The sequence below is a fragment of the Malus sylvestris genome, chromosome 17 (genome assembly GCF_916048215.2).
Source record: "Malus sylvestris chromosome 17, drMalSylv7.2, whole genome shotgun sequence".
Lineage (NCBI taxonomy): Eukaryota > Viridiplantae > Streptophyta > Magnoliopsida > Rosales > Rosaceae > Malus > Malus sylvestris.
Genome location: NC_062276.1, coordinates 25,605,590 through 25,626,778, shown reverse-complemented (window position 1 = coordinate 25,626,778; position 21,189 = coordinate 25,605,590). Strand labels below are relative to the sequence as shown.

Genomic DNA, 21,189 nt, shown 5'->3' with positions numbered 1-21,189 from the left:
TTTTGGAATTATTTTAGGCTTCACAACTGTGATAAAGGACCACCTGCAAATGACAACTTCTTTCACTAAATGACACTTAAAAAGATTTTTCACAAGAATTTCAACAATTTATCAGTAATAATATAAAAGATTAATTATTAATCCTCATGATTATAATAACAGACCAAGTTTTTTATTAATGGTCGTATACGTATCTCCCAGACATGACATCCATATTCTTGAAAGATGTATAATATAATTTGTAGCCGTTGGATTCTTCCAAAAGTGGCATCAGGATTTGCTGCTGGGTTCAACAAAAGGCTGGCTATCAGGCCAAACTTGGCCATCCTGATGCCCATATAATTTGTAGCCGTTGGATTCTTCCAAAAGTGGCCTCAGGATTTGCTGCTTGGCCCAGCAAACGGCCGGTTGTCAAGTCAAACTTGGCCAGCCTGATGCCCTTTTGACTATGTTTCGGCCTGGTGGGCTCTATTAATTTTTAGCTTAGCCTTTGGTTAGAGTTGGATTTTATTCAAATCAGGCCATTTTTTTGCCCTTTAGCCATTTAACCCTCTCCATTGGAGATGGCTTTAACCCTTTTTTTGGGGCCCAATTCCTCATTTGTAATAATTTATTCAAATTTAACTGTTATATTTGAAATATCCAACGATAGTTTAATTAAATTAACTAATAAATTTAAGGTACAAACTTAAAACTAATAAATTATTGAGGAGACTATGTTTTATTCCATTTGGTTGGATTGGATAGTATATGAGTATGTTCTGACACTATTCATTTAAAAATATTTTTTTGCAGGACTATAATTCTGAATAAGGCTATGTTTAGCATTTTCGGTTAGAGATGGCCTAACTTATTACCCATTGTATAGTCCTATTCTAATTCTTTATTGTATTTCATATTTCTTAGCACATTTTGTAGCCCTATATATTTACCTTTATGTTGGAGAATTTATTACTACGGCAAATGATGGTTTCAGATCCCCCTCACAATTTGCAGAAGTTTTCGAAACAGCGAAGAGATTATCAAAGCTTTCTCCTTAAAAGCTCTAGGAACTGAGACGATTAACGGAATCTTTGTGACGAATAGAAATTCTTTAATGTTCTCTTCTTGCTGCTTTATTGATCAAAAAGTTCATGGGTTTAACCAAATTATGTTCAAAAACTTCTGTTAGTCCCTTGTTGTACGCTTACATCTCAAACTTGAGGTCCGAAGCACATGATGTCACAATACTTCGGGAATTTTTATTTTCATTACAGTTTGTAGAGACAATTTCAAGATCAAATCCATGAAAGGAAAGGTGGACGTGCTTATTATGAGAGTTTACATTACATGTGAACTTTATCCCTTTTTGTGCATGTATGTTATGGATACGAAATTGAGAGGACAGACGTTCACAAAAAAGTTCTAAGAGTTAAATGGACGATCATATTACATGTGCCATAAGATTAGCATTGACTATAGGACCATTTGGCAGAAAAACATTCCTTCTTTCTTCATTGCAGAACAGAATTTTGAACAAACGAATTCCTTTATTGATAGTATACTAAAAAAAATCACCCTGTACGGGTTCGTTATACGAAACAGATACAAAATTATGTAGAACAAAAGAGAGACTAAGATCAAATTCCATTTACTTTTGTACTATCAAGATAGACAATATAAAAAAGGTTGGATCACCAATATAGTAATTAATTAGGACCGGCGATGTCTTCATGGTAACTAAAAGAGCAAACCCACGATAAGAGCAGCGGCCGACAAAGAGAAACTAGCCAAAACAGCAGGTGAAGAAGAGCCCAGCGGAGGCGGCGACCCCGGGGTGATGTTCACGGTGGGTACTCCTCCATTCATGGATGGTGATGAAGCTGGGACTGGTGCGCAAGCAGCAGGGTCATTTGATGTAGGGGAAGGGCTAGTTGGAGGGGTGTTAGTAGTAGAGGGTGGTGGTGGTACAGAAGGTGCGGCACCTGGGGAGGCAGCTGAGACGGTGATGGCTAGTTTCTGGCCCGACTGGCAATGACGGCCATAAGTGCAGATGTAGTAGTGGTCGCCTGAAGAGGTGAGAGTGATGTTTGCTGGGCCAGTTGTGATAGCCGTGCCAATTGGGTTTTCCGAACTGCATGAGTCGAATGATGCTTTGGGTACTTCTTGTACATCGTGTGCGTTGGTGGCGAAGTTGAAAACTGGAGACATAATTAAGAAACATCAAATGTGAGAAACATGAGTGATGGATAGTTTACCTTGGAATAATTTCAAGGCTAGAGGAAATTAATTGAAACTTTATTTGATAATTATTGTCGATCATGTGCTCTTATTTTACAGAAATACTCGTGGATTCACTTCAAATATACATATATATATATATATATATATATATATATATATATATATATTAATGTGATCAGTAAATGCGGAGTCCTAACTGGGTCTGTCTAGCTGGTTCATTTGAAGAAGAGTGTTACACTAATGAGTTCACGAAGTTATTAACTTAATGAAGAAGACGATGGAAATCAGAAGAGAAGCGAATCTTACTGAGAGTATCACCAACAACGAACTTGTTACTTGCAGCCCAAGTGACATACTCTTGTGCACCAGATTGAGGGATGGTCCAACCTATGCTTCCTCCCACCACATGTCCCGTCTGTGCTGCAACATTTTGCAGGAACACAGCCACAACTACACCGAAAACAATCACCATCTTGCTCTCCATCTATCTAGCTCTGTTTCTCTCTATATCTCTCTAGGAAAATTGTGTAGGAGGCTGTGATTACTAAAGCAAATTGATTTGTTTTAGGTAATCGCTGATAAGAGTGTATGGCAAGGATACATGAATTGAAGCCTATAAATAGAGAGGTAGGGAAAGCTGAAGAGTGTAATGAAAAAGCAAGACTTGGTAGAGTCTTAGACGCGGCTGCCTTGAACAACAATAAGAAGATGCATGGGAAGTCGGTCATCTTAACTTTGATTTCTGGTGCATGTTAGACTATTCTAGTCTATTATGTTGTACCGAGACCCAAAGTGGAAAGTTCCAACCTTCTTTCATATCATACTACATTTCATGAAAAGACTTGTTCTCTTTTTCTTTTTGCTGTTTAATGATGCTCGACTTTCTCTCATTAGTAGGTTCTTAAAGTAATAACCTAATTATTATCGGGTTGAAGAATTCTTGTGATGTACATGGTCGTATAGTCTAACGTGATAAACTTGGGGGACCCGCCTAAACTTCCAAATTCCAGGATTTTGGAGCTTTCCTTGGCTTCAATTTTCACTCTTATGTAAAAAAAAAAAAAATAGAAATTATTACGAAAGATCAATCTACAACAAATGAACAAGCTTTCTGATACAATGCTTCCCTTTTAACCAACTTCTACCGAGTTTTAAACTAACAATTTTGGCCCTCCACGCTCACTGAACAAACTAACAAACTTTCAACAACAATTTGAAAAATAATTTGTTTGAATCATTGCAATACAATGTAGAATGTGAAGAAGTTGAGGTAAAATGAATAGGAGGTGTATGGGAATAGCCTAACTTGCTTATAAGCACATGCAAGGTCTTCTTTTTTTTCAATGTGGGATAACACCTCATGGGTGGCAAATTTTCAAGTATAACACATGGACAACACAAATCGGATGACCTGAAGCACGCCAGGCTGTTGGGCTTTCTTACACAGGACAACATACTCTGATAAAATTCCACCATAAAACAAATTAAATTTCTTCAAAATGTACCTATGCTCATCAAATAAGTTTTTTGAGAGATCACTCAATAGAAAGGGATTCCATAACGAAAACTTACATTCCTATTTCAATATTGTAATCTTCAAAAGCGCGGAGATTTTAATTTTTAACAACAATAAATTTGGTCAAATCACATTTTCCTCTACATGGACCTGACAAATGGGTCGTGATGTTGGTTAGTGTTAACTCATTATTTTAACACATCATATCATGTCTTTCCATTCAGCTTACAGGATAAAAAATTCAAACACAAACAAAGCCCGTTAAAGTAGTAGGTGACATGGCCCAGCTCCCGTCCAGCCAACTGAAAATGTAGCAGTAAAAAGGCATCGAGAATTCGTCTAGGAGTTTAATCTGGGAATTATATTTGGACAAGGAAGACATTAGACGTCTTTGTTTATCGATATATAAATGTCAATAAAAGAAATTCGTGTTTGATGATAATGTTTTGTAATATATATTTTAAGATGGTGGGATGGTGGTGGAGATGATTGCAACGAGGGTTGTGCAATTAGAAACAGTGGTGGTGGTAACAATAATGGTGGGATATGAGTGGTGATAATAGCGGGGTGGGGACATGAATGGTGGTAGCTAAGGATCACTGGAGGCACCCAAGTTTAGTGAGAAAAAAAAATTATGATATTATAGAAGGTGCAATGCAAATAAATTTTTTTTTAGTACATCGATATTTTTACACTAAGAAAAAAAGAGAATTCGACAAAGCCACACAATGGACAACCTAATTTGATATCGAATTCGTCATCACGAGATTCAAACCTAATACTTCTCATTTCCAAGTGAAGAGGATACTACCAGACCATAGTACTAAGTGACATGCAAATAACATATTGATTATATTATTTATGCTCCTTTTAATGAAACACATATAAAAAGACATGTGGAGATTGAACTTGCCATAATTGCACTACTTTCAGTTTATATTCTGAAATAGCCCATCATTGTAAAAGCATTTCTCCAAGTTGTGAAGTTGTGGCTTTGTGCAGTTTAAGGAAAAAGAAAAAGCAAATGAAATTATAGACGATATTTTATTATGATAATTTTTTTTTTCTTAAGTATAAGTAGATGTTAAGGTCTCTTCCACTAAAAAAAAACTCTAACTCCGTCCATGAATGGGAGGGGCAATGGTAGTAGGAATGCTCACATCACCGGTGATGATGGTGGCGAAGAATGGTAGTGGCAACAATGGTGGTTGAGAGGTGGTGTGGATGATAGCGACGGAGATATGGTGAAGGCGGTGGTGAGATAGTGGTGGGGATTGTGGTAGTTGAGATAATAATGGTAGTGACAGCAATAGCAGTTAAGATGTTAGGTTGACGAATATGGTGAATATATATGGTGGTGGTGTGTATACGAACTTTCTTCTTCTTTTCTTTTGAACAACGATATTATCTACACTAAGGGGTGGGAGAATGGGTTAAGCCTCACAATGGGCTAGCAATAATGTGGTTCAAATTCGTCTTTGGCAAAAATCGAACTTAAGACCTCTCACTTACCAATAAAAAGGAATACCACTAAACCGTAGTACTAAATAGCTATGGTGGTGGTGAATATGAACTTTCTTCTTCTTTTTTTCTTCTTTTTTTAAACAATAACGTTTAATAACTAAGTATGTCTTGCTTGATGTTTTACTAAAACTAAGTATTGTCTTTGGTTTTTTCCATTTATGAGTTTGTTCTTAAAAACCAACATATCAAATGTTGAGAGTTGATGATGTGAGGACAAAATGTCCCACATCAGTGGGATAGATCAATGCAAAGGCTTATAAGATGTTGGGCTACTCTTGATATTGTCAATTGGTTTATGGTAGAACACCGACTTTTTCATGGTATCAAAGTCAAGTTGACCCTTATGTGAAAGCTCAAGGGCCGCACATTTTCACACATCACCCAATTTGTTGTCCACGTGTAGGCTTAAAAATTAGTCACACATGAGGGGGCCTATTGAGAGTTAATAATGTGAGGACAAAATGACCCACACTGATGAGGTGTAGACCAAGGCAAGGGCTGATAAGATATTGAGCTATTTTCCATATTATCAATTGATTTTATAGTAAAACCCTAATTTCTTCATCAAAGACATTTTACACTCGTTTTTTGTATTTTGTAAAATGAATAGTGGGAGTTGAGAAAATAGTGACAGCAATAGCAGTTAAGAGTAAGACGATAGGTGTGACCATCATGGTAAGATTGGTGCTTGTGTATATGAACTTTCTTCTTAAACAGTAATTTTGTTTAATAATTAAGTGTACATGTCTTGCTTGATGTTTTACTAAAACTAAATATTGTCTTTAGTTTTTATTTTTATTTTATGAGTTTGTTCTTAAAAACCAAGGTATCAAAGACATTTTACACTCGTTTTTTTTTGTATTTTGTATAATGATTTTTTTTAACACCATACAGACAAGTTTAACGTTCGAAGTTCCAACATAGTGCATAACAATATTTTCAACTACAAGAATTCCTTTATTAATAGCACACTCCAAAAAATCATCACTGTTCTGTTATACAAAACCGATACAAAAATAAAAAAGAGATTAAAATAAATAACGATTTACCCTGCCCTATCAAGAAAGAAAATATATAAAAAATAAAAAAAAATAGGAAAAATTTGAAAGAGACCCAATTTTATAGCCCATCTTTTGAAATAGGTCCAATTTTTAGTCCAATTGGACCCATATCAAAAGACCCCAAAAAAATATTGGATGACCAAATGCGGATGTCTACTGCACCTAAAAGAACAAACCCACGACAAGAGCCAAGGAGGATAAAACGAAGCTAGCTAAAACAACATGTGAAGAAGAACCCAACGGAGGCAGCGACCCAGGGGTGGTGTTCACGGTGGGTACTCCACTCATGGAAGGCGATGGAGCCGGGACAGGTTCACAAGCAGCAGGGTCGTTTGATGTGGGGGAAGGGGTAGTTGGAGGGGTGTTAGTTGTAGAGGGCGGTGGCGGCACAGAAGGTGCGGCACCTGGGGAGGCAGCTGAGACGGTGATGGCTAGTTTCTGTCCCGACTGGCAATGGCGGCCATAAGTGCAGATGTAGTAGTGGTCGCCTGCGGAGGTGAGAGTGATGTTTGCTGGGCCAGTTGTGATGGCTGTGCCAATTGGGTTTTCGGAACTGCATGAGTCGAAAGATGCTTTGGGTACTTCTTGTACATCGTGTGCGTTGGTGGCGAAGTTGAAAACTGGAAAATTATTAAGAAACATCAAATGTGAGAAAACTTAATTGATGGATAGTTACCTCGAAACAATCACAGTTGCACACTATTAGTACCAACTGATTGGTCCAGCTCGTTTATTTGAAGTTTGCATTACACTAATGAGTTCATGAAGTAATTAATTTAATGAAGACGGAGATGGAAAATAGATGAGAAGAGAAAATACCCAGAGTATCACCAACTACGAACTTGTTACTTGCAGCCCAAGTGACATACTCTTGTGCACCAGATTGAGGGATGGTCCAACCTATGCTGTCTCCCACCACATGTCCTGTCTGCGCTGCCGCACTCTGCAAAAATACTGCAACTACAAAGCCAAAAACAATCACCATCTTGCTCTCCATCGACTAAATTTCTTTACTTCTACGAAAATTGTGTATTGTTGTTGTAGGTGATCACTGATGAGAGTGTGTGGCAAGGATACTCGAATTGAAGCCTATAAATAGAGAAGGAAAAGCTGACGAGTAAAGAAAAAGCAAGTTAGACTTGTTGCAGTCTACGCGGCTGCCTTGAGAAAGAACAATGAGAACATGCATATTGTGAAGCCGGTCATCTTTGCTTGTTTGCTTGGTCCATGTCGGTCTTCCGTGTGGAACATAGTTACAAAGTGGAAAGTTCCCACTTTTTCTTTTTCTTGTTTCTGTTTAATGATGCTTGACCTTCTCTAATTAGTACGTCAAAATTAAGGGTTCTTTTAAGTAATAAATCCTAATTAATTATTGGTTTGAAGAATATGTACAGGGTATAATTCAACGTCACTAAAATTTTGGTGAACCTCCCAAACTTCAAAATTCCAAGATTTCAAAACTTTAATTCTTGGCTTAAACCCGTTTGGTTTTTTTTTTTTTTTTTTTTTTGGTAAGCTAAAAAGATGCTTTATACATAAGTTAGAAGTAAAAAGTTTTTGATGAAAATAAAATATCATGCTTATTTTAAACGTAATAGCTTTCATACAACAGTTTTTAAAAGTAGCATGTATTTGCATTTGAAAGTTGTTTTCATAAAAAGTGGAGCCAAACCGTTCTAGAATAAGCTTTGCGATTTGATTCCCCTTATCTCTTTATCGCTTCACCATGACAATTTTTTACTTTGTCTCATATTTTTTGAAACTACACTAGTTATTTGATTCTCCTTTTCGCGGATACGTAATCCTTTTCGGATTCAATCACGCCCCATTCGTAAACACCCATTTTTATTCAATGAAAGAGTTTTCAGAGTTACTCACATATGCTACATGTTTGTTCGTTATTTTCTTTTGCATTGAATGGAATACCCTAAAATTCCTTAAATAACACACAACTTTGAAACTTAATGTAATCGCAAGTTTAAAATTCAAACTAATAGGGTCATAGGTGTCTCCTTTAGCCCATTATGTAGTGTTTGGTTAGCAGCTTGGGAGGCTCGAGTCATATTAAGTGCGGTTACGATCGGCGAGCTACAGGCATGGGGACATGACCCCCTGACTCGAAAGTCCAATGCACCATCCGGCTTTCGGAAAGATTATACAACCTAAGGGTTGTGGGTTATAACATTCAACCTGGGCTTTACACCATTCGAGGGAATGATGGAAATGGCAATCTGGAATCGGGAATCATCCGAGGGGTGGCTTTGAGTCCCAACCCTGAGTACGATTACTTTTATCTCGGACGACCGTACTAAGTCAAGTGCATTATGCAACACCATGACAAGGTCTGAAAAAGGCACCCAGACTAGGAAATCCTCATGTGGAATTTTATTCCAACGAAGCTTCTTACTCGAAAGTGCCTTAGCCAAGCCAGCTAAGTGTAGTCCAATCGGCAACATTCAACTTTGACGCATTCCAAAGGTGTTTCAAACCCACATGTAAGCGACCAAGTCCTTAACAAACTTTTGTTTAAAAATCACTAATGACGGACACGCAATTCGAACTGGAAGGAAGCCTCTTCTCAACAACACATTGCATCTTTAAAATCTTCATCTCTAGAATGGGGTAAGGTGAATGAACAAAGCAACATGTCATTTGGAAGAAGAAAGGGTCATCTAAGTCAAAGCTCCAAAGAACATTCCAAACAAGGTTTCATAATTTCTCATCCTTAATTCGACCAATGCACAATGGTGAGTATGGAGCAAAACATTTTTTATGGGCTTAGACTTGGTGTCAAAGAAATGTGGTTCTTCCATTATCACAATGAAAACCCTTATGAACACCAAGCCTAGGAGGTAATATTTTTTCAAATCAATGTTACCTAGGGGAGCTTTGAGCTCTGTCCTTGGCCTGCAAATTTGTTCGTGTTTTACTCTATTACTCATTACTCCAGGGTTATATTTATTTTGGAAAGATTTAGATTTATTTTGGAAAGATTTTGTCGAATTAAATATTATTCCGTGATTAGGAAGCAAAGAATGAAAAGTTTCAAGTGCTTTATTCTAACAAGATTAATGACTTGAATAAAATTATAATTTCTCATAAAACATGTAAATTATCAAAGTTCCGTGAACAGGCAAAATGAGTACAATTCTTTGGGGGGAGACAAACCCCCACCCTTTAGCATGCAAATTTTCTTAAGGATGCTATGGAGTTGATTCAACCAGGATCATCAACTCTAATAAGGTTCAATCTGTCATCAGAAGCTCTATTCTGATGAAGAGCAAAGAGAGCACCAATGGAGAAGAACCCACTGAAGAATCTCAACACTGTCCTAAAGTTGAACACTTATGCTAAAATTGCAAGGAGAACATTGTCGATGGTTCAGTAAGGGATGAATGCTATGGAACACATTAAGAGCAATTCCACCCCTAAGGACTTTGCGCCAGCACCCAGCGCATTTATCCACTCAAATGAACAGTAACAGACTCCAATGAACAGTAATAGGCCAAGGCATCTCCACCCCTAAAAAAATGCGCTGGCACCCAGCGCATTTATTTGGTGTGTTTTTTTTTTTTTTAAGTTTATTTCAGATAAGATTTTTAACCAATTTCGGATAAAATTTCAAATAAACTTAAAAAAAAAACACACTAAAATAAAATTACATAAACTCATCAAATAAACTATAAAAAAAAACACACTAAAATGAAATTACATAAACTCATCAAATAAACTATAAAAAAAAAACACACTAAAATGAAATTACATAAACTCATCAAATACTCTTTATTCTTCAACCACAAGCTTTTTGGTATTTTTTTTTCACACAAAAAGTATATGAAAGCTTTGGTAGAAAGTGTAGAAAATATTGAAATGTGGTGTAAGGTGGAAGATGAGGGTTAGGTATTTATAGAAAATTTTTTTTTAATTTTCTGTATTTTTTAATAATTTTTCTGTATTTTTTAATAAATTTTAATTTAGTTAATTAACGTGGACCGTTGATCTATGATCGAACGGTCCATTTTAAAAGTCAAATTTAAATTTTTTTTACCGTTGGAAATCCAACGGTCTAGAAAAACTAGCCGTTGGAAATCCAACGGCTATGATCATGCCGCGTCACTCCGGAGCACAAGTGGGCTGACAGCCCTCTGAAACCTTGTCGGGCACTCACCCCACGCTGCCGTGAAGCGCACGCGCCAGGCCAACAGCCCGGCTTCTTGCTCAGTCTCTTTTGGGCTGGTCCATTGCCCAGCTCGGGCTGGGTACCAGTCAACTTGAGGGGGTGGAGTCATTTGACAGGGTCCTGGCCTTGTTTTTGTGCTGGGTCCTGGGCAAAGTCCACTTCGGTGGACTTGCTCTAAAGGAAATAAAGGTGACCATTGAAAGGTTATGGCTTATCCCTATTTCACTTGACTTTGTTTGTAATGATATATATGGATATGGTAAGTTTCTTGGTTCCAAATCCTAATCATCGAAGGCTCAAAGTGGAAATTGAGTTTGGGAACTAAGGCATGAAAGGGATGGAAGAGTTCCATGGTGAAGCTAGAAAATCAGACGAAGGGATTTGAGAAAGACAAGCCAAGGCTGGGCTATTTAACAATGGATTGCTAAAAGATCTCACATTTGAATTCGACGAGTCTTGCCTTTTGGAGTAGCAGGTGTGGACCAGACAAAACAAGTGAATTCGAATTATTTAGTCAGGTGACTATTTAATACAAAAATGAACTAAACAACCGGCTTCATACTATTAGTCTTATTCAATACTTTATACGGCATGCCAAGCTTGGCTTTATTGCTTTTGCATGCAGTCGTTGAATTTTTCAATCATTAAGTTATTTTATGAAAAAATATATATAAAAAAAAAAACGAAAAGAGAGACAAGGTATTGTAAACAGCTGGAATATTATTAGAAAACAGTGAGCAATATTGGCGGTTATCTAACTTGATAATGGAATCATAACGTAAAAATAATGGAATTGGCTATACATGGACATCATGTTACAACAATATGTGTTAATCGAAGAACCCTAAAAGACTAATTATGAAGTTAACAATAGAAGCAGAAGAGCTGCACAACTTGTGAAAACCTGAAAAACAACCAAATTTTCAGGCAGATGAGAAACAAAATTTAAAAATAAAGCTTGAATTACTAAAGATAGGAGTAGTCTTGAAACTCATACCTTGTAGTTAAGAAGAGATGATGATGCTGCAGAAGGTCCAACAAGTCCAGTGAAGCCAATGTTATATGAAATGCTCCCATCAGCTTTGAACAATCCGAAGTTCCTCTCAGACGTCGGCCCCGGCTTCAAATTCTCATTGAACAAAGCAAAAATGTAAGCTCTCACAACCATCTTTGGCCTATGTGGCGTCCCCCTCTTCTTCAACAGCCGTTTGCGCAAGTTGTAGTTGTACGTCCTGGCATTTTGGACATTGGCTCCTGCTTCACTTTCGTCCCCGCGAGACGCCCAACCAGTTTCGGAAACTATGACCTCTGTCTTGTCAAATCCAGCCTTCTCCAGAGCAAAATACGCCGCATCAACCATTGCGTCAAACATGTTGTCGTAATGCAGGTTGGTTTTTGTATCATGAATCCCAGCATTTTTCTTGAAGAGAGCATAGTTGAGGTCAATGTGCTCGGGGTCGCTCTTATATGCCAGAAATGGATATGCATTTATGTAAAAAGGGGAATTAATCTGTGAGAAAAATTCCAAAAGCGGGTTCATGAATTGAGCAACATCTTCCTTGAAAATGCAGGCAGATGGCGGGTAAGAATTCGCGAACACAGCCTCCGAATGTGGACTCGACACCTGAATGGAGGTCGCCAGATTAAGCCTGCTAAGCGCATTGTAAACGCTCTTCACGGCAGGCAATAAGACCTCGGAGAGTTCTATATCAGTTCCCCCCAATATCTCATTCCCCACTGCTATTCCAGTAATGTGCGTTCCCGGAATGTATGGCTGTACATTTTCTTTTATCCAATCCGTGGCGCGATCCTCGTTCACGCTGATATCTTTCAGGAACTGACTTCCAAGCCCTACAATTATTTCAATTCCCGATCCCTTGAAGGCGGTGAGGACTTCATGATCAGCGTCATATATCCTGACGTTTTTTATCTTTGCCGCTTTGAGAAGCGTCACCACGCTGTGAGGCGACGGTATATTGTCAGCGAGCCTGCCATAGTTTACTCCGTATGTTCCGGTAAAAGATGCATCCACTAAACACAAAGAAAAATTCATGATCCAGAGAAGGTCACACACATCATTTAACAGACATGAGACATGAAAACAAGATCTTTGAACCAAAGCATGTAAGTTCAATAGAGCACTGGAATCCAAAAAATAATTCGAAGAATGTAAATTCCATTTGATTAACATCTACAAGATTTATCTTTGAAGCACATAAGATCAAGAGTTTCATATAGCATGAGGAACCTGTATTATAACAAGCGAACTGGTTACACTACGTGATCGTGCTGCATTATCACAGAATAATTTCTATGCGACCATATAGTTCATCAAAGACCACAGTATACATTAAATTCATGCAGAAGATGAAGAAATTACCATTGAGAAACGTAGTGGTGGAGAAGAGAAGAAGGAAGCAGAAGAAAGAGAGCTCCATTTGATTTGTGAATGATCTATTAACAATGAAAGCATTCCTTTTGTGGAAAATGAATGTTGGAGATGACCTAATAATAATATCTTGTAACCCAACAACGACGGCAACCTCAGTCAAGAAACCGCCCCGCCCATAAGCGATCCTTTGGATGATGCAATACTTTTGCTTCAGGCATGCCATAAGAGGGTAGATTCTTAGCCTTCTCTAGGTCCAGAGATGACGTCCAAACAATGCTGTGATTCTTGTGAACAAGAATACCAAGATTCTTAACCTTAATTTTACTACAAAGGTGACAAATGTTTTCTGGGGGGTGGGGGGTGGGGGGTGGGGGGCGGGGGGAGGGCATGGAATAGATTCTTACTTTACTCTCACTTTTTTTCGAGTTTTAAACTGTCTATCTCAAATTGTAAGTATGCCTTTTCCCCTTTCTGGTCTTGTTTCCATCGGAGAGCTTTTGTCTCTCTCTAAAGGATCTTTCTTTGTTTGATATGCTTTGGGATGAATGGTAGTACCTTTCGTGGGAAAGGAGCATAACCATAAATTGGGAAAATGATCTTTTTTTATCCAAATTCATTTTCTCCTTCTGCACACCATGTATACTTTTAGTCGATTTTCTTGTAATTTATTTAAGGAGAAATTAGGTTCACATCCTTCTTTTTGCTACTTTATTGATTAAAATTCTATTCATTTTCAATTTTTGATCAAGGTCCATGGGTATTAATAACATCATTAATTATTTGAATAATAAAATATTTTTATTTTTAAATATATTCCTTTAGTGTTAAAAATTTTACAATTAGTATATTTATATTTATGGCTAAATTTTTATCATATATTTTTATTTTTGGTTTGAACCTATTTTTAATTTGTACCAATTTTTTTTTTCATTTTTAATTTGTACCCATATATTAGTTTCTTTTTGTGCCCATATTTTTTAAAGTTTTATTTGTGTTTGTATCCATGTGTATACCGTCATGTGACATTGTATATTTAATCAATGATAGAAAAATTACATATGGTATATTTATGTTTTATGCCTAAACTTTGTATCATATATTTATATTTTTAGTTTGTACCCACTTTTAATTTGCACCATTTTTTTAAAATTTGTGGTATTTTCTTTTTAGTTTTATTTTGTACCCATGTATTGATTTCTTTTAGCGCCTATATTTTAAAAAATTTCATTTGTACTCATAATTTTTTAATCTTTTATTTGTACCCTAATTTATTTATAATGTACCCATTCTTTATTATTAATGTACCACTTTGTTAAATGTGAAATGTACCAACTTTTTTGTAAAATGTACCAATTTTTTTAACACTATGGATACATTCTTTTGCCATTTATTATTTCTTATTTTTACACAGTTTTTATCCATTTATTCAATCAAAATGTTTGAATTTTTTTATTGTAACCATTTCTAATAGTATTATAATGAGGGATTTTAAATTTATAGGATTATAAATCACATAAAATATCAAACAATTATTGCCAAAACTATAAAAATATTAATATTAATTGTAATATAATGAGGTGTATAAAATCAAGGGACTTTGATCAAACTTTGAATACCATTAAGATTTTAGTCAAAGAATGTTAAGGATTAGGGACCGCATCCAAAACATCCCTTTATTCAAATTACAGGCCAGAAAGAAATATGAGTGTGAATGAAGAAAAAAGAGTACGAAAGACATTTCTCTAAATTGGAGGTGTCCGTACTCCAAAATTATATTGCGGATAGAGTGAAACAAAAATATAGGAAATGTATTACAAATCAAGGCTTTGTTTCGCTACAACAATATTCTACCTTAAGAGGAGGGAATAATCTAGTGTAAGGGAATGAGATTAGGTTAGGACCGTTAGGTCACACAATAGAGTCATTCACTAATTGGGTATTAACTCAACACAAGCTTTAATATGCCATCATCATTCATGTGCATTGAATTTAAGACCGCTCACTTTACTAAGCTGAAGCACAAGCTGGTAGAAAATATAGAAGAAAAAGTGGGTAATAGAAAGATAAAAGATCTGGACAATAACGAGCAGGGAAGAAAAAACAATAATGCCACCATTCATGGTGGTCCTGGTTTTCCAAATCGGATCAAACTCGTACGAGTTAAAAAAACTGGTCTGTTTGAGTTTTCTTGTTTTCTCCTCCAATGCACATATTTGCACATATTCAAATAGCAAAACTAATTTATGTGTGTAAGTCTTGCGTTACAAAACGCATAATGTTGTGTTACATTTGACCCTCACCATGCTTTGGGTCTAAAATTTTCCTGCCTAATGGAAATGAGCTTACACATTCATGTAAGTCCATGTCCACTGTACCAGAAATGCCAGACTCAAACTAAAGGATAAAATGTCCAACACACCTTTTTTTTTCCTCTGCCCTCCTTATGCGATCGCATAAACTTGTACAATATCCAATCTAGGGTGAATGTGGTTCTCAGAACCCCTACAAACTGCACAGCAGAGCAAAACTGCAAAATCTAGTACCTAATGTTCCCTCGCCTTTTTATCAAAATTTGCAAAAACAAAATTCCTTTCCAAAAAATGGAAACAGCTGAGAACAGCGCTCCTCAAACAAAAACTCCGGCAGCCGAACATTTTCAATTTTCAGAACACAAGCAGAACAAGGTAATTAAAACTTTAGTCACATTAACAAAGGAACAAGTTAACAAACAAATGGTACCAAGTGACCATCTACTGATGACTAAAACGCAACCGGTCCAATAAGTACCTCTTACATTCTACAATCTAAGCTACTCCATAACCATAGTTGCAGAATCTACAAGTAAGACCTATTCTACCAGACCGGTTGGTTCCCTAGATACAGTTAAGTCTAACATTAACAACATTAACATTACAATCATCCATAACTCCCGGAGTCACTGTAACAAAGGGGGCGAAACAAAGTTCAAGAGATGTAACAGAATCCCAACTGCAATAAATGGTACAGAACATTCAACAACTCACCGGAGAGGTGGTAGAGCATGTTCAGCTGCTCAATTATAGAGGGGCATCCGCTTGCGCCACTTGCTCAACCTTACCATTTTCAACAACCTCCCCATCCTTGGGCTTGACTTTCTCTTCAGCTTGAGCATTGCATTTCCCATCGTTCTCTGCTGCATCATGTTTCATTTTGATCTCTCCGCCCATAGGAGGTGCGGTTCCATCCAGATTCTCTTTCTCTGCTGCCCCATTTGCTTCAACAGTCACAGTAGCTATGTCATCCTGTTTCTTGTCACTAGTTCCATCTGCTTTTCCTCCCTCAGCTTGTGGTACATCTTCTTTGTTGTTTTCAGCTGCTTCCTCAGCGGGTTTTTCCTCTACTGCATCTTCCTTTTTCTCCTCACCTAGAGTTTCCTTAGCATCAGTCAGGGTCTTATCCTTACCATCCTCTGGCTTAGTCTGGTCAGCATCTTTCCCTTTCTCGGCTTCTGCATCCTTCTGTTTCTCACATTCTGCATCTTTCTTCTCATCTACTTCTGCATCTTTCATTTGAATTTCATTTGTAGCATCAGCTTCTCCACCAGAAGCTTCCACTTTGTCCTTTGAACCTGATGATTTTCGGCCTCTCTTTTTTGGAGGCTCGCTCTCTGGTGATGGAGCCACCTTGACCTTTTCACTGATCCTAGCTGATCTCCTAGGGGTTTCACCAGTGCTCCAATCAAACTCTGATATTGCGGGGTTACCAGGATGTGCTTTTAGGTATTTCTCCAATTGTTTTTTACTATTAAACTCCTCTCCTGTCGGAGAAATGAATATGATTTCATTTTTCCTTGGTGTGCCTCCCTTCTTGGGCAAAAACTGCAGAACAAAGAAAGTAAATTGTCAAAGACCATATCCAAGAATTATGTAAAATAACCACATGGACTCAATTCAATTGACCGTCCTTGATATTACCAACAATATTTGCATGTACCATATTAAAGGATTCAGAGAAGCCCACATCCTTTAGGCAAATAGTTCTGCGGAATGCAATCTAAGTGATTATGTGAAACAGAACATCGTTGATTATGTGAAACAGAACATCGTTATTGTCACCAGAATATCATTCAACTTTCACAAGCTGTTTTGAGTAGGTTTACCGGGATAAACTTCAATAATTTCAAAGGTTATCTAAATCTTTCTTCTCTATGTTTTAAGACTTCATAACCATTTTAGGTTTGGATTAGTTTGCACATGTATTTTTTATACTTTCAAGAATGATATGGATAAAGGTATGGGGGAACTTCTGAGATCAATAGAACTAGAACAATGATGATAAAGCGTGCAGTTTATAGGATAAAAATGTCAGTAAACTGAAAACCATTCATTTTTTGTCTATATATATAGACACACACACTTTATCTAGCACTAAAATAACTGGCTATACTTTTCACCTCTTCTTATTGTATCAAACATGTGCATCTATGTGCAAGTGTAAAGTACATATTGAAAACATATAAAGGAAAGAAAAGAACAGGAAATATCAGCACATTAGAACAGTATTCATTTCAAATTCAGGTTACCACACTGGGTTGTTCTTTCTTTAAGGATTCTCGTCCTGAAGTTTCTGCTGCTGTTTTGGATGATTTAGTTGGAGCCAAGAGCTGTATGATCTAGCTCTAGGGGTTGAGTTTTTCTTTTTTGTGTTGTGGTTGTTTGCGCTTTGTGCCCGTTTTCTAACCCAAAAGGAAAAAAAAATTCAACTGAACACATTCTCCAACATCGTAAATAATTAAGCGGTGTTCAAGATGAAATTCCTATTTTAAATGGTCAGTGTTGGGTATAAGCACTGTCATATTTCCAACCAGAAAATACTCTTTGCCAGATGGTTAGAATGTAGCAGCGGTTTGTCTGTTATAGATCTCAAATTTAATGAAATATATGGTCGGTCACCCAAAGAAAAAAAAACCAGAATTTCCGCACCTAGACACATTCTGCCCCATGTCAATATTACCCATTCCTTGTCCTTAGGAAGAGGAAGAGTAGACTAGGAATCACAACTGAGAGCCCTTTACTACCAACTGCTAAACATTTGAAAAATTGATTACTTTCTGACAACAAAATATTTTTTACCGAAAGTAAATCAAGAGAAAATTTGGTCATGCAGCAGCATAAGTTATCAATATTAGAAATAAAATAGCATGCTTGGAATGCAGTTTGAAGGAAGAAATTTTGAATTCCATGTGCTTACTTTTAAACAAACAAATGAAAGGCAGAAGGAAAAGGCTCAGCCAAAATCAATGTTTATTATCTTTAGCAAGCTTGTAATAGCCGATGGTTGCAGCAGAAAGTGGAACACACAGCTAGTTCAAAACAAAACAGTGTCATAAATTAGATATACTGTGATTTTCCCATGCTTACAGAATATTGCCTTTAAAACATCCTATATGAAGTTGATTACAAAATATAAATCAAGTTCTGATATACGCAAAGGGTACACAACCTATTTTTATAGGACCCAAATCATCCAGTATTGGTGGTTCACTGAACACTGGTAGACAAACTTCAGGTCCACAACCTAAAGGGCACACATCAAATGTCTACAAACTTCAGGTCCACAACCTAAAGGGCACACATCAAATGTCTACAAACTTCAGGTCCACAACCTAAAGGGCCCACATCAAATGTCTACAAACTTCAGGTCCACAACCTAAAGGGCCCACATCAAATTTCTACTAATACTAATACAAATTTAACAGAAGCAATTGTAACATAAAGCAGATATTAGGTTAAGCTAAAGCTGCTAGCTAGGGCTACCAGATGGAAGTCCTAATCAAAACCGCTTTTGAAGTTAGTGTAGCATACAACTGAAAAACTAAATTAGTGCACTAATAAAATGGGATTCCTCATCAAAGCATGTCTGACCAGGTTAAGGTTCTATCTGACCTTGCAGTTAAACAACCCAGAGTATAGAGATGTGTACAAAAATTGGAATTGCCCCAAGCCTAAAATTTGTAAAATAACCTGTGTGATAGTGCAACATTAGGTTTGTAGGGTTAGAACGGTTTCTACAAAGGGGGGCTACAAATTATTTCCATACTTGATCATTGTACATGATTCAAAGACAAGAATGACTAAGAAAAAAACAGAGACATGTGGAAACGCCATTCATGACTTAAGTGAGCCAACTGTAACTGAACAAGATTTTTTCTTTTTGTCGAAAGTAACTAAACAAGATTTGATGTGATTAGATTACCTCACTAGTTTATTCATTAACGGTAGATTACCTCACTAGTTTATTCATTAACGGACAACAGTTAACAGATTGAAAAATCAGTTATGACCTAGTGGAATCAAAACTACCTAAAAATAACAAAAAGAAACCTGTCGGGGCGGGAAATAGTTTAAACTTTCTTTTGGAAACATTCACAGCACCTATCAATATAAATGGAATCCAGGGTGCAAATGTTGAAGAAAATTCTTGAGTTCAGTAATATCAGGAGGGTCCTAAATTTGAAGAAAAATTTATAGCTTGAAGGATACGTGGTTTTTGGATAATTTCCCTCAAACCTTGTACCCGACAAGGGAAGGGGTCATAGGGGTTCCTTCATCATACGAAAAACTAACAACTCTTAAGTTCAGAACCACCTCTAGCAAGTCTATCACACTTGCAATTTGCAACGGTGAAGGAAACCGCCAGGATCTATTAGCAGCTAATAACATTCAGCTATTAATAATTTCTCCTAGCTTTTTAGATTAGTGAACTTACAGAGTTACACTTCCTTTATCTGGAAATCGCTCGATTTTTACTTCTACAAGAGTAAGTTTTCCAACAAATTAACAGAGATTCCCACAAACCGCCAACAAAAATATGATCTTACAGAAGAAAATTATATATTCCTAATTCCTATATTTGAACATATAATTGTTGGGTAATCACCAAAATTAGCTACTAATTTACACTAACAAGAGCAAAATTATAAAACAACAATCAGCACAGACCAAGTTGAAAGCAGAGCACTTCAAAGGAAATCTTAACAATTGAAGTTACTGCACTTATTTGGGCACACAAATTTTACTTCCATGAATTAAAAATTCAAATGCTAAAGTGAAAACCCTAACTTTGAAAACCAAGCAATTCAAAAACAAAGTTCTGACTAAAGCTAAAAATTGAAGCAGCTCAAGCAGAACCAGAGGCAGAACCCTAAGATTCGAAGCAAAAAAGAGCTACAACAAAATTATACAGCATTCAAATAGAGCTACATATAAAATTTGAGTGAGTAAACAGGAGAGAGAGAGAGAGAGAGAGAGAGAGAGAGAGAGAGACCTTCTTCTTCCAAGCAGGAGGAGCTGAGAGCTCAACAGAAACCTCATCCACTTTGCTCTCCATGTCTGCCGCTGCTCTACCCTAAACCCAGAATTCGCCCAAATACTCAACCCCTATCCTCTCCCTCCCTTTCTCTCTCTAAATACACACTTTCTCTCTCTAAAACGCTTGAAGTTGTAATGTTTGTTCGTGTATTGTGCGGACTACGGACGTGTGTCTTTAAGACTTTAGAAGCTCTGAGAAAAACCGGTTGCACCTCCTTTGTCCCTCCGCTTTCCTTTTTTTCTAATTTTTTATTTATTTTTCTCTTTTCGGTATTAAAACCGACATGAAAATTTTAACTAGAAAAAGGAAACTGTCAGAAAATCCAGCCACAACAAAAAAGGAAATTACCGTTAAATAGCGTTTTGATTCAACAATGTATCGTTATGTAAGCGTTTCGTATAAATTTTTCCCCAAGTTAGATAAGTGATGCTTTATTAATTAGGAAAATTAATGAAAATAATTTGAAAACTTTAAGTTTTAATAATAATGATAAAATCAAAGATAAAGTGAATAGTACCATGATTGACTTTTTAGTGTAAAAATATGATTTTTTCGTTAAAGTAAACAGTACTGAAAGTTTTTCATTAAAGTTCTCTCATTAATTTCCTGTCCCTATCAAAATGGTTAACTTTTTTCTGGGTTTTTTTTGGATAAATATGATTATTTTTTTATAATTTATAATTTTTATTTTAATAATCTCGTTTTGGATTTAACTAATGTGACGAGGGGCGACTTGTCACGTGTTCGCGATGCTTACGTTACGGATAACGTTTTTAAACTGACCTACCTACGCTATTGCTTCTAGAAGCTACCCTTTTATCAAGACAGAGAAAAAATAATGTAATTTAAAACCTATTTGTCATTAAAACTAGATGGGTTTTCTAACAAAAAAATAAATATAATAATGGGCTGAAATGGAATGCAAGACAAGGCCCACATGACC

General features: G+C 36.6%; 4 protein-coding genes across 4 annotated transcripts; all 4 read right to left on the bottom strand.

Annotated features, from left to right (window-relative positions):
- Positions 1–1,509: 1,509 nt before the first annotated feature.
- Positions 1,510–2,831, bottom strand: LOC126611560 (umecyanin-like). Its single transcript, XM_050279862.1, has 2 exons — positions 2,530–2,831; positions 1,510–2,180 (listed from the first exon to the last, which is right to left on the bottom strand). The coding sequence occupies exons 1-2, from the start codon at positions 2,705–2,707 to the stop codon at positions 1,720–1,722; spliced, it is 639 nt and encodes a 212-aa protein (XP_050135819.1). The 5' UTR covers positions 2,708–2,831; the 3' UTR covers positions 1,510–1,719.
- A 3,368-nt stretch (positions 2,832–6,199) lies between these two features.
- Positions 6,200–7,393, bottom strand: LOC126611561 (cucumber peeling cupredoxin-like). Its single transcript, XM_050279863.1, has 2 exons — positions 7,144–7,393; positions 6,200–6,944 (listed from the first exon to the last, which is right to left on the bottom strand). The coding sequence occupies exons 1-2, from the start codon at positions 7,319–7,321 to the stop codon at positions 6,487–6,489; spliced, it is 636 nt and encodes a 211-aa protein (XP_050135820.1). The 5' UTR covers positions 7,322–7,393; the 3' UTR covers positions 6,200–6,486.
- A 3,813-nt stretch (positions 7,394–11,206) lies between these two features.
- Positions 11,207–15,436, bottom strand: LOC126611558 (glucan endo-1,3-beta-glucosidase 14-like). The gene is made up of 3 exons (XM_050279859.1): positions 12,885–15,436; positions 11,502–12,535; positions 11,207–11,408 (listed from the first exon to the last, which is right to left on the bottom strand). The coding sequence occupies exons 1-3, from the start codon at positions 13,117–13,119 to the stop codon at positions 11,361–11,363; spliced, it is 1,317 nt and encodes a 438-aa protein (XP_050135816.1). The 5' UTR covers positions 13,120–15,436; the 3' UTR covers positions 11,207–11,360.
- Positions 15,437–15,581: 145 nt separating this feature from the next.
- LOC126611559 (methyl-CpG-binding domain-containing protein 11-like) lies at positions 15,582–20,417 on the bottom strand. Its single transcript, XM_050279861.1, has 2 exons — positions 20,202–20,417; positions 15,582–16,753 (listed from the first exon to the last, which is right to left on the bottom strand). Exons 1-2 carry the CDS (start codon positions 20,262–20,264, stop codon positions 15,953–15,955), a joined length of 864 nt encoding a protein of 287 aa, XP_050135818.1. The 5' UTR covers positions 20,265–20,417; the 3' UTR covers positions 15,582–15,952.
- Between the last annotated feature and the right edge of the window lie 772 nt (positions 20,418–21,189).

Excerpts from the sequence above, each read along its gene's own strand:
- LOC126611560 (XM_050279862.1), bottom strand. The coding sequence starts at position 2,707 with ATGGAGAGCAAGATGGTGATTGTTTTCGGTGTAGTTGTGGCTGTGTTC. Across the intron at positions 2,181-2,529 it reads CGTTGTTGGTGATACTCTCA|TTTTCAACTTCGCCACCAAC; the intron begins GTAAGATTCGCT and ends TTATGTCTCCAG.
- LOC126611561 (XM_050279863.1), bottom strand. The coding sequence starts at position 7,321 with ATGGAGAGCAAGATGGTGATTGTTTTTGGCTTTGTAGTTGCAGTATTT. Across the intron at positions 6,945-7,143 it reads CGTAGTTGGTGATACTCTGG|TTTTCAACTTCGCCACCAAC; the intron begins GTATTTTCTCTT and ends ATAATTTTCCAG.
- LOC126611558 (XM_050279859.1), bottom strand. The coding sequence starts at position 13,119 with ATGGCATGCCTGAAGCAAAAGTATTGCATCATCCAAAGGATCGCTTAT. Across the intron at positions 12,536-12,884 it reads CACCACTACGTTTCTCAATG|TGGATGCATCTTTTACCGGA; the intron begins GTAATTTCTTCA and ends CTTTGTGTTTAG. Across the intron at positions 11,409-11,501 it reads CATCTCTTCTTAACTACAAG|GTTTTCACAAGTTGTGCAGC; the intron begins GTATGAGTTTCA and ends GTTGTTTTTCAG.
- LOC126611559 (XM_050279861.1), bottom strand. The coding sequence starts at position 20,264 with ATGGAGAGCAAAGTGGATGAGGTTTCTGTTGAGCTCTCAGCTCCTCCT. Across the intron at positions 16,754-20,201 it reads CTCCTGCTTGGAAGAAGAAG|TTTTTGCCCAAGAAGGGAGG; the intron begins GTCTCTCTCTCT and ends TTTGTTCTGCAG.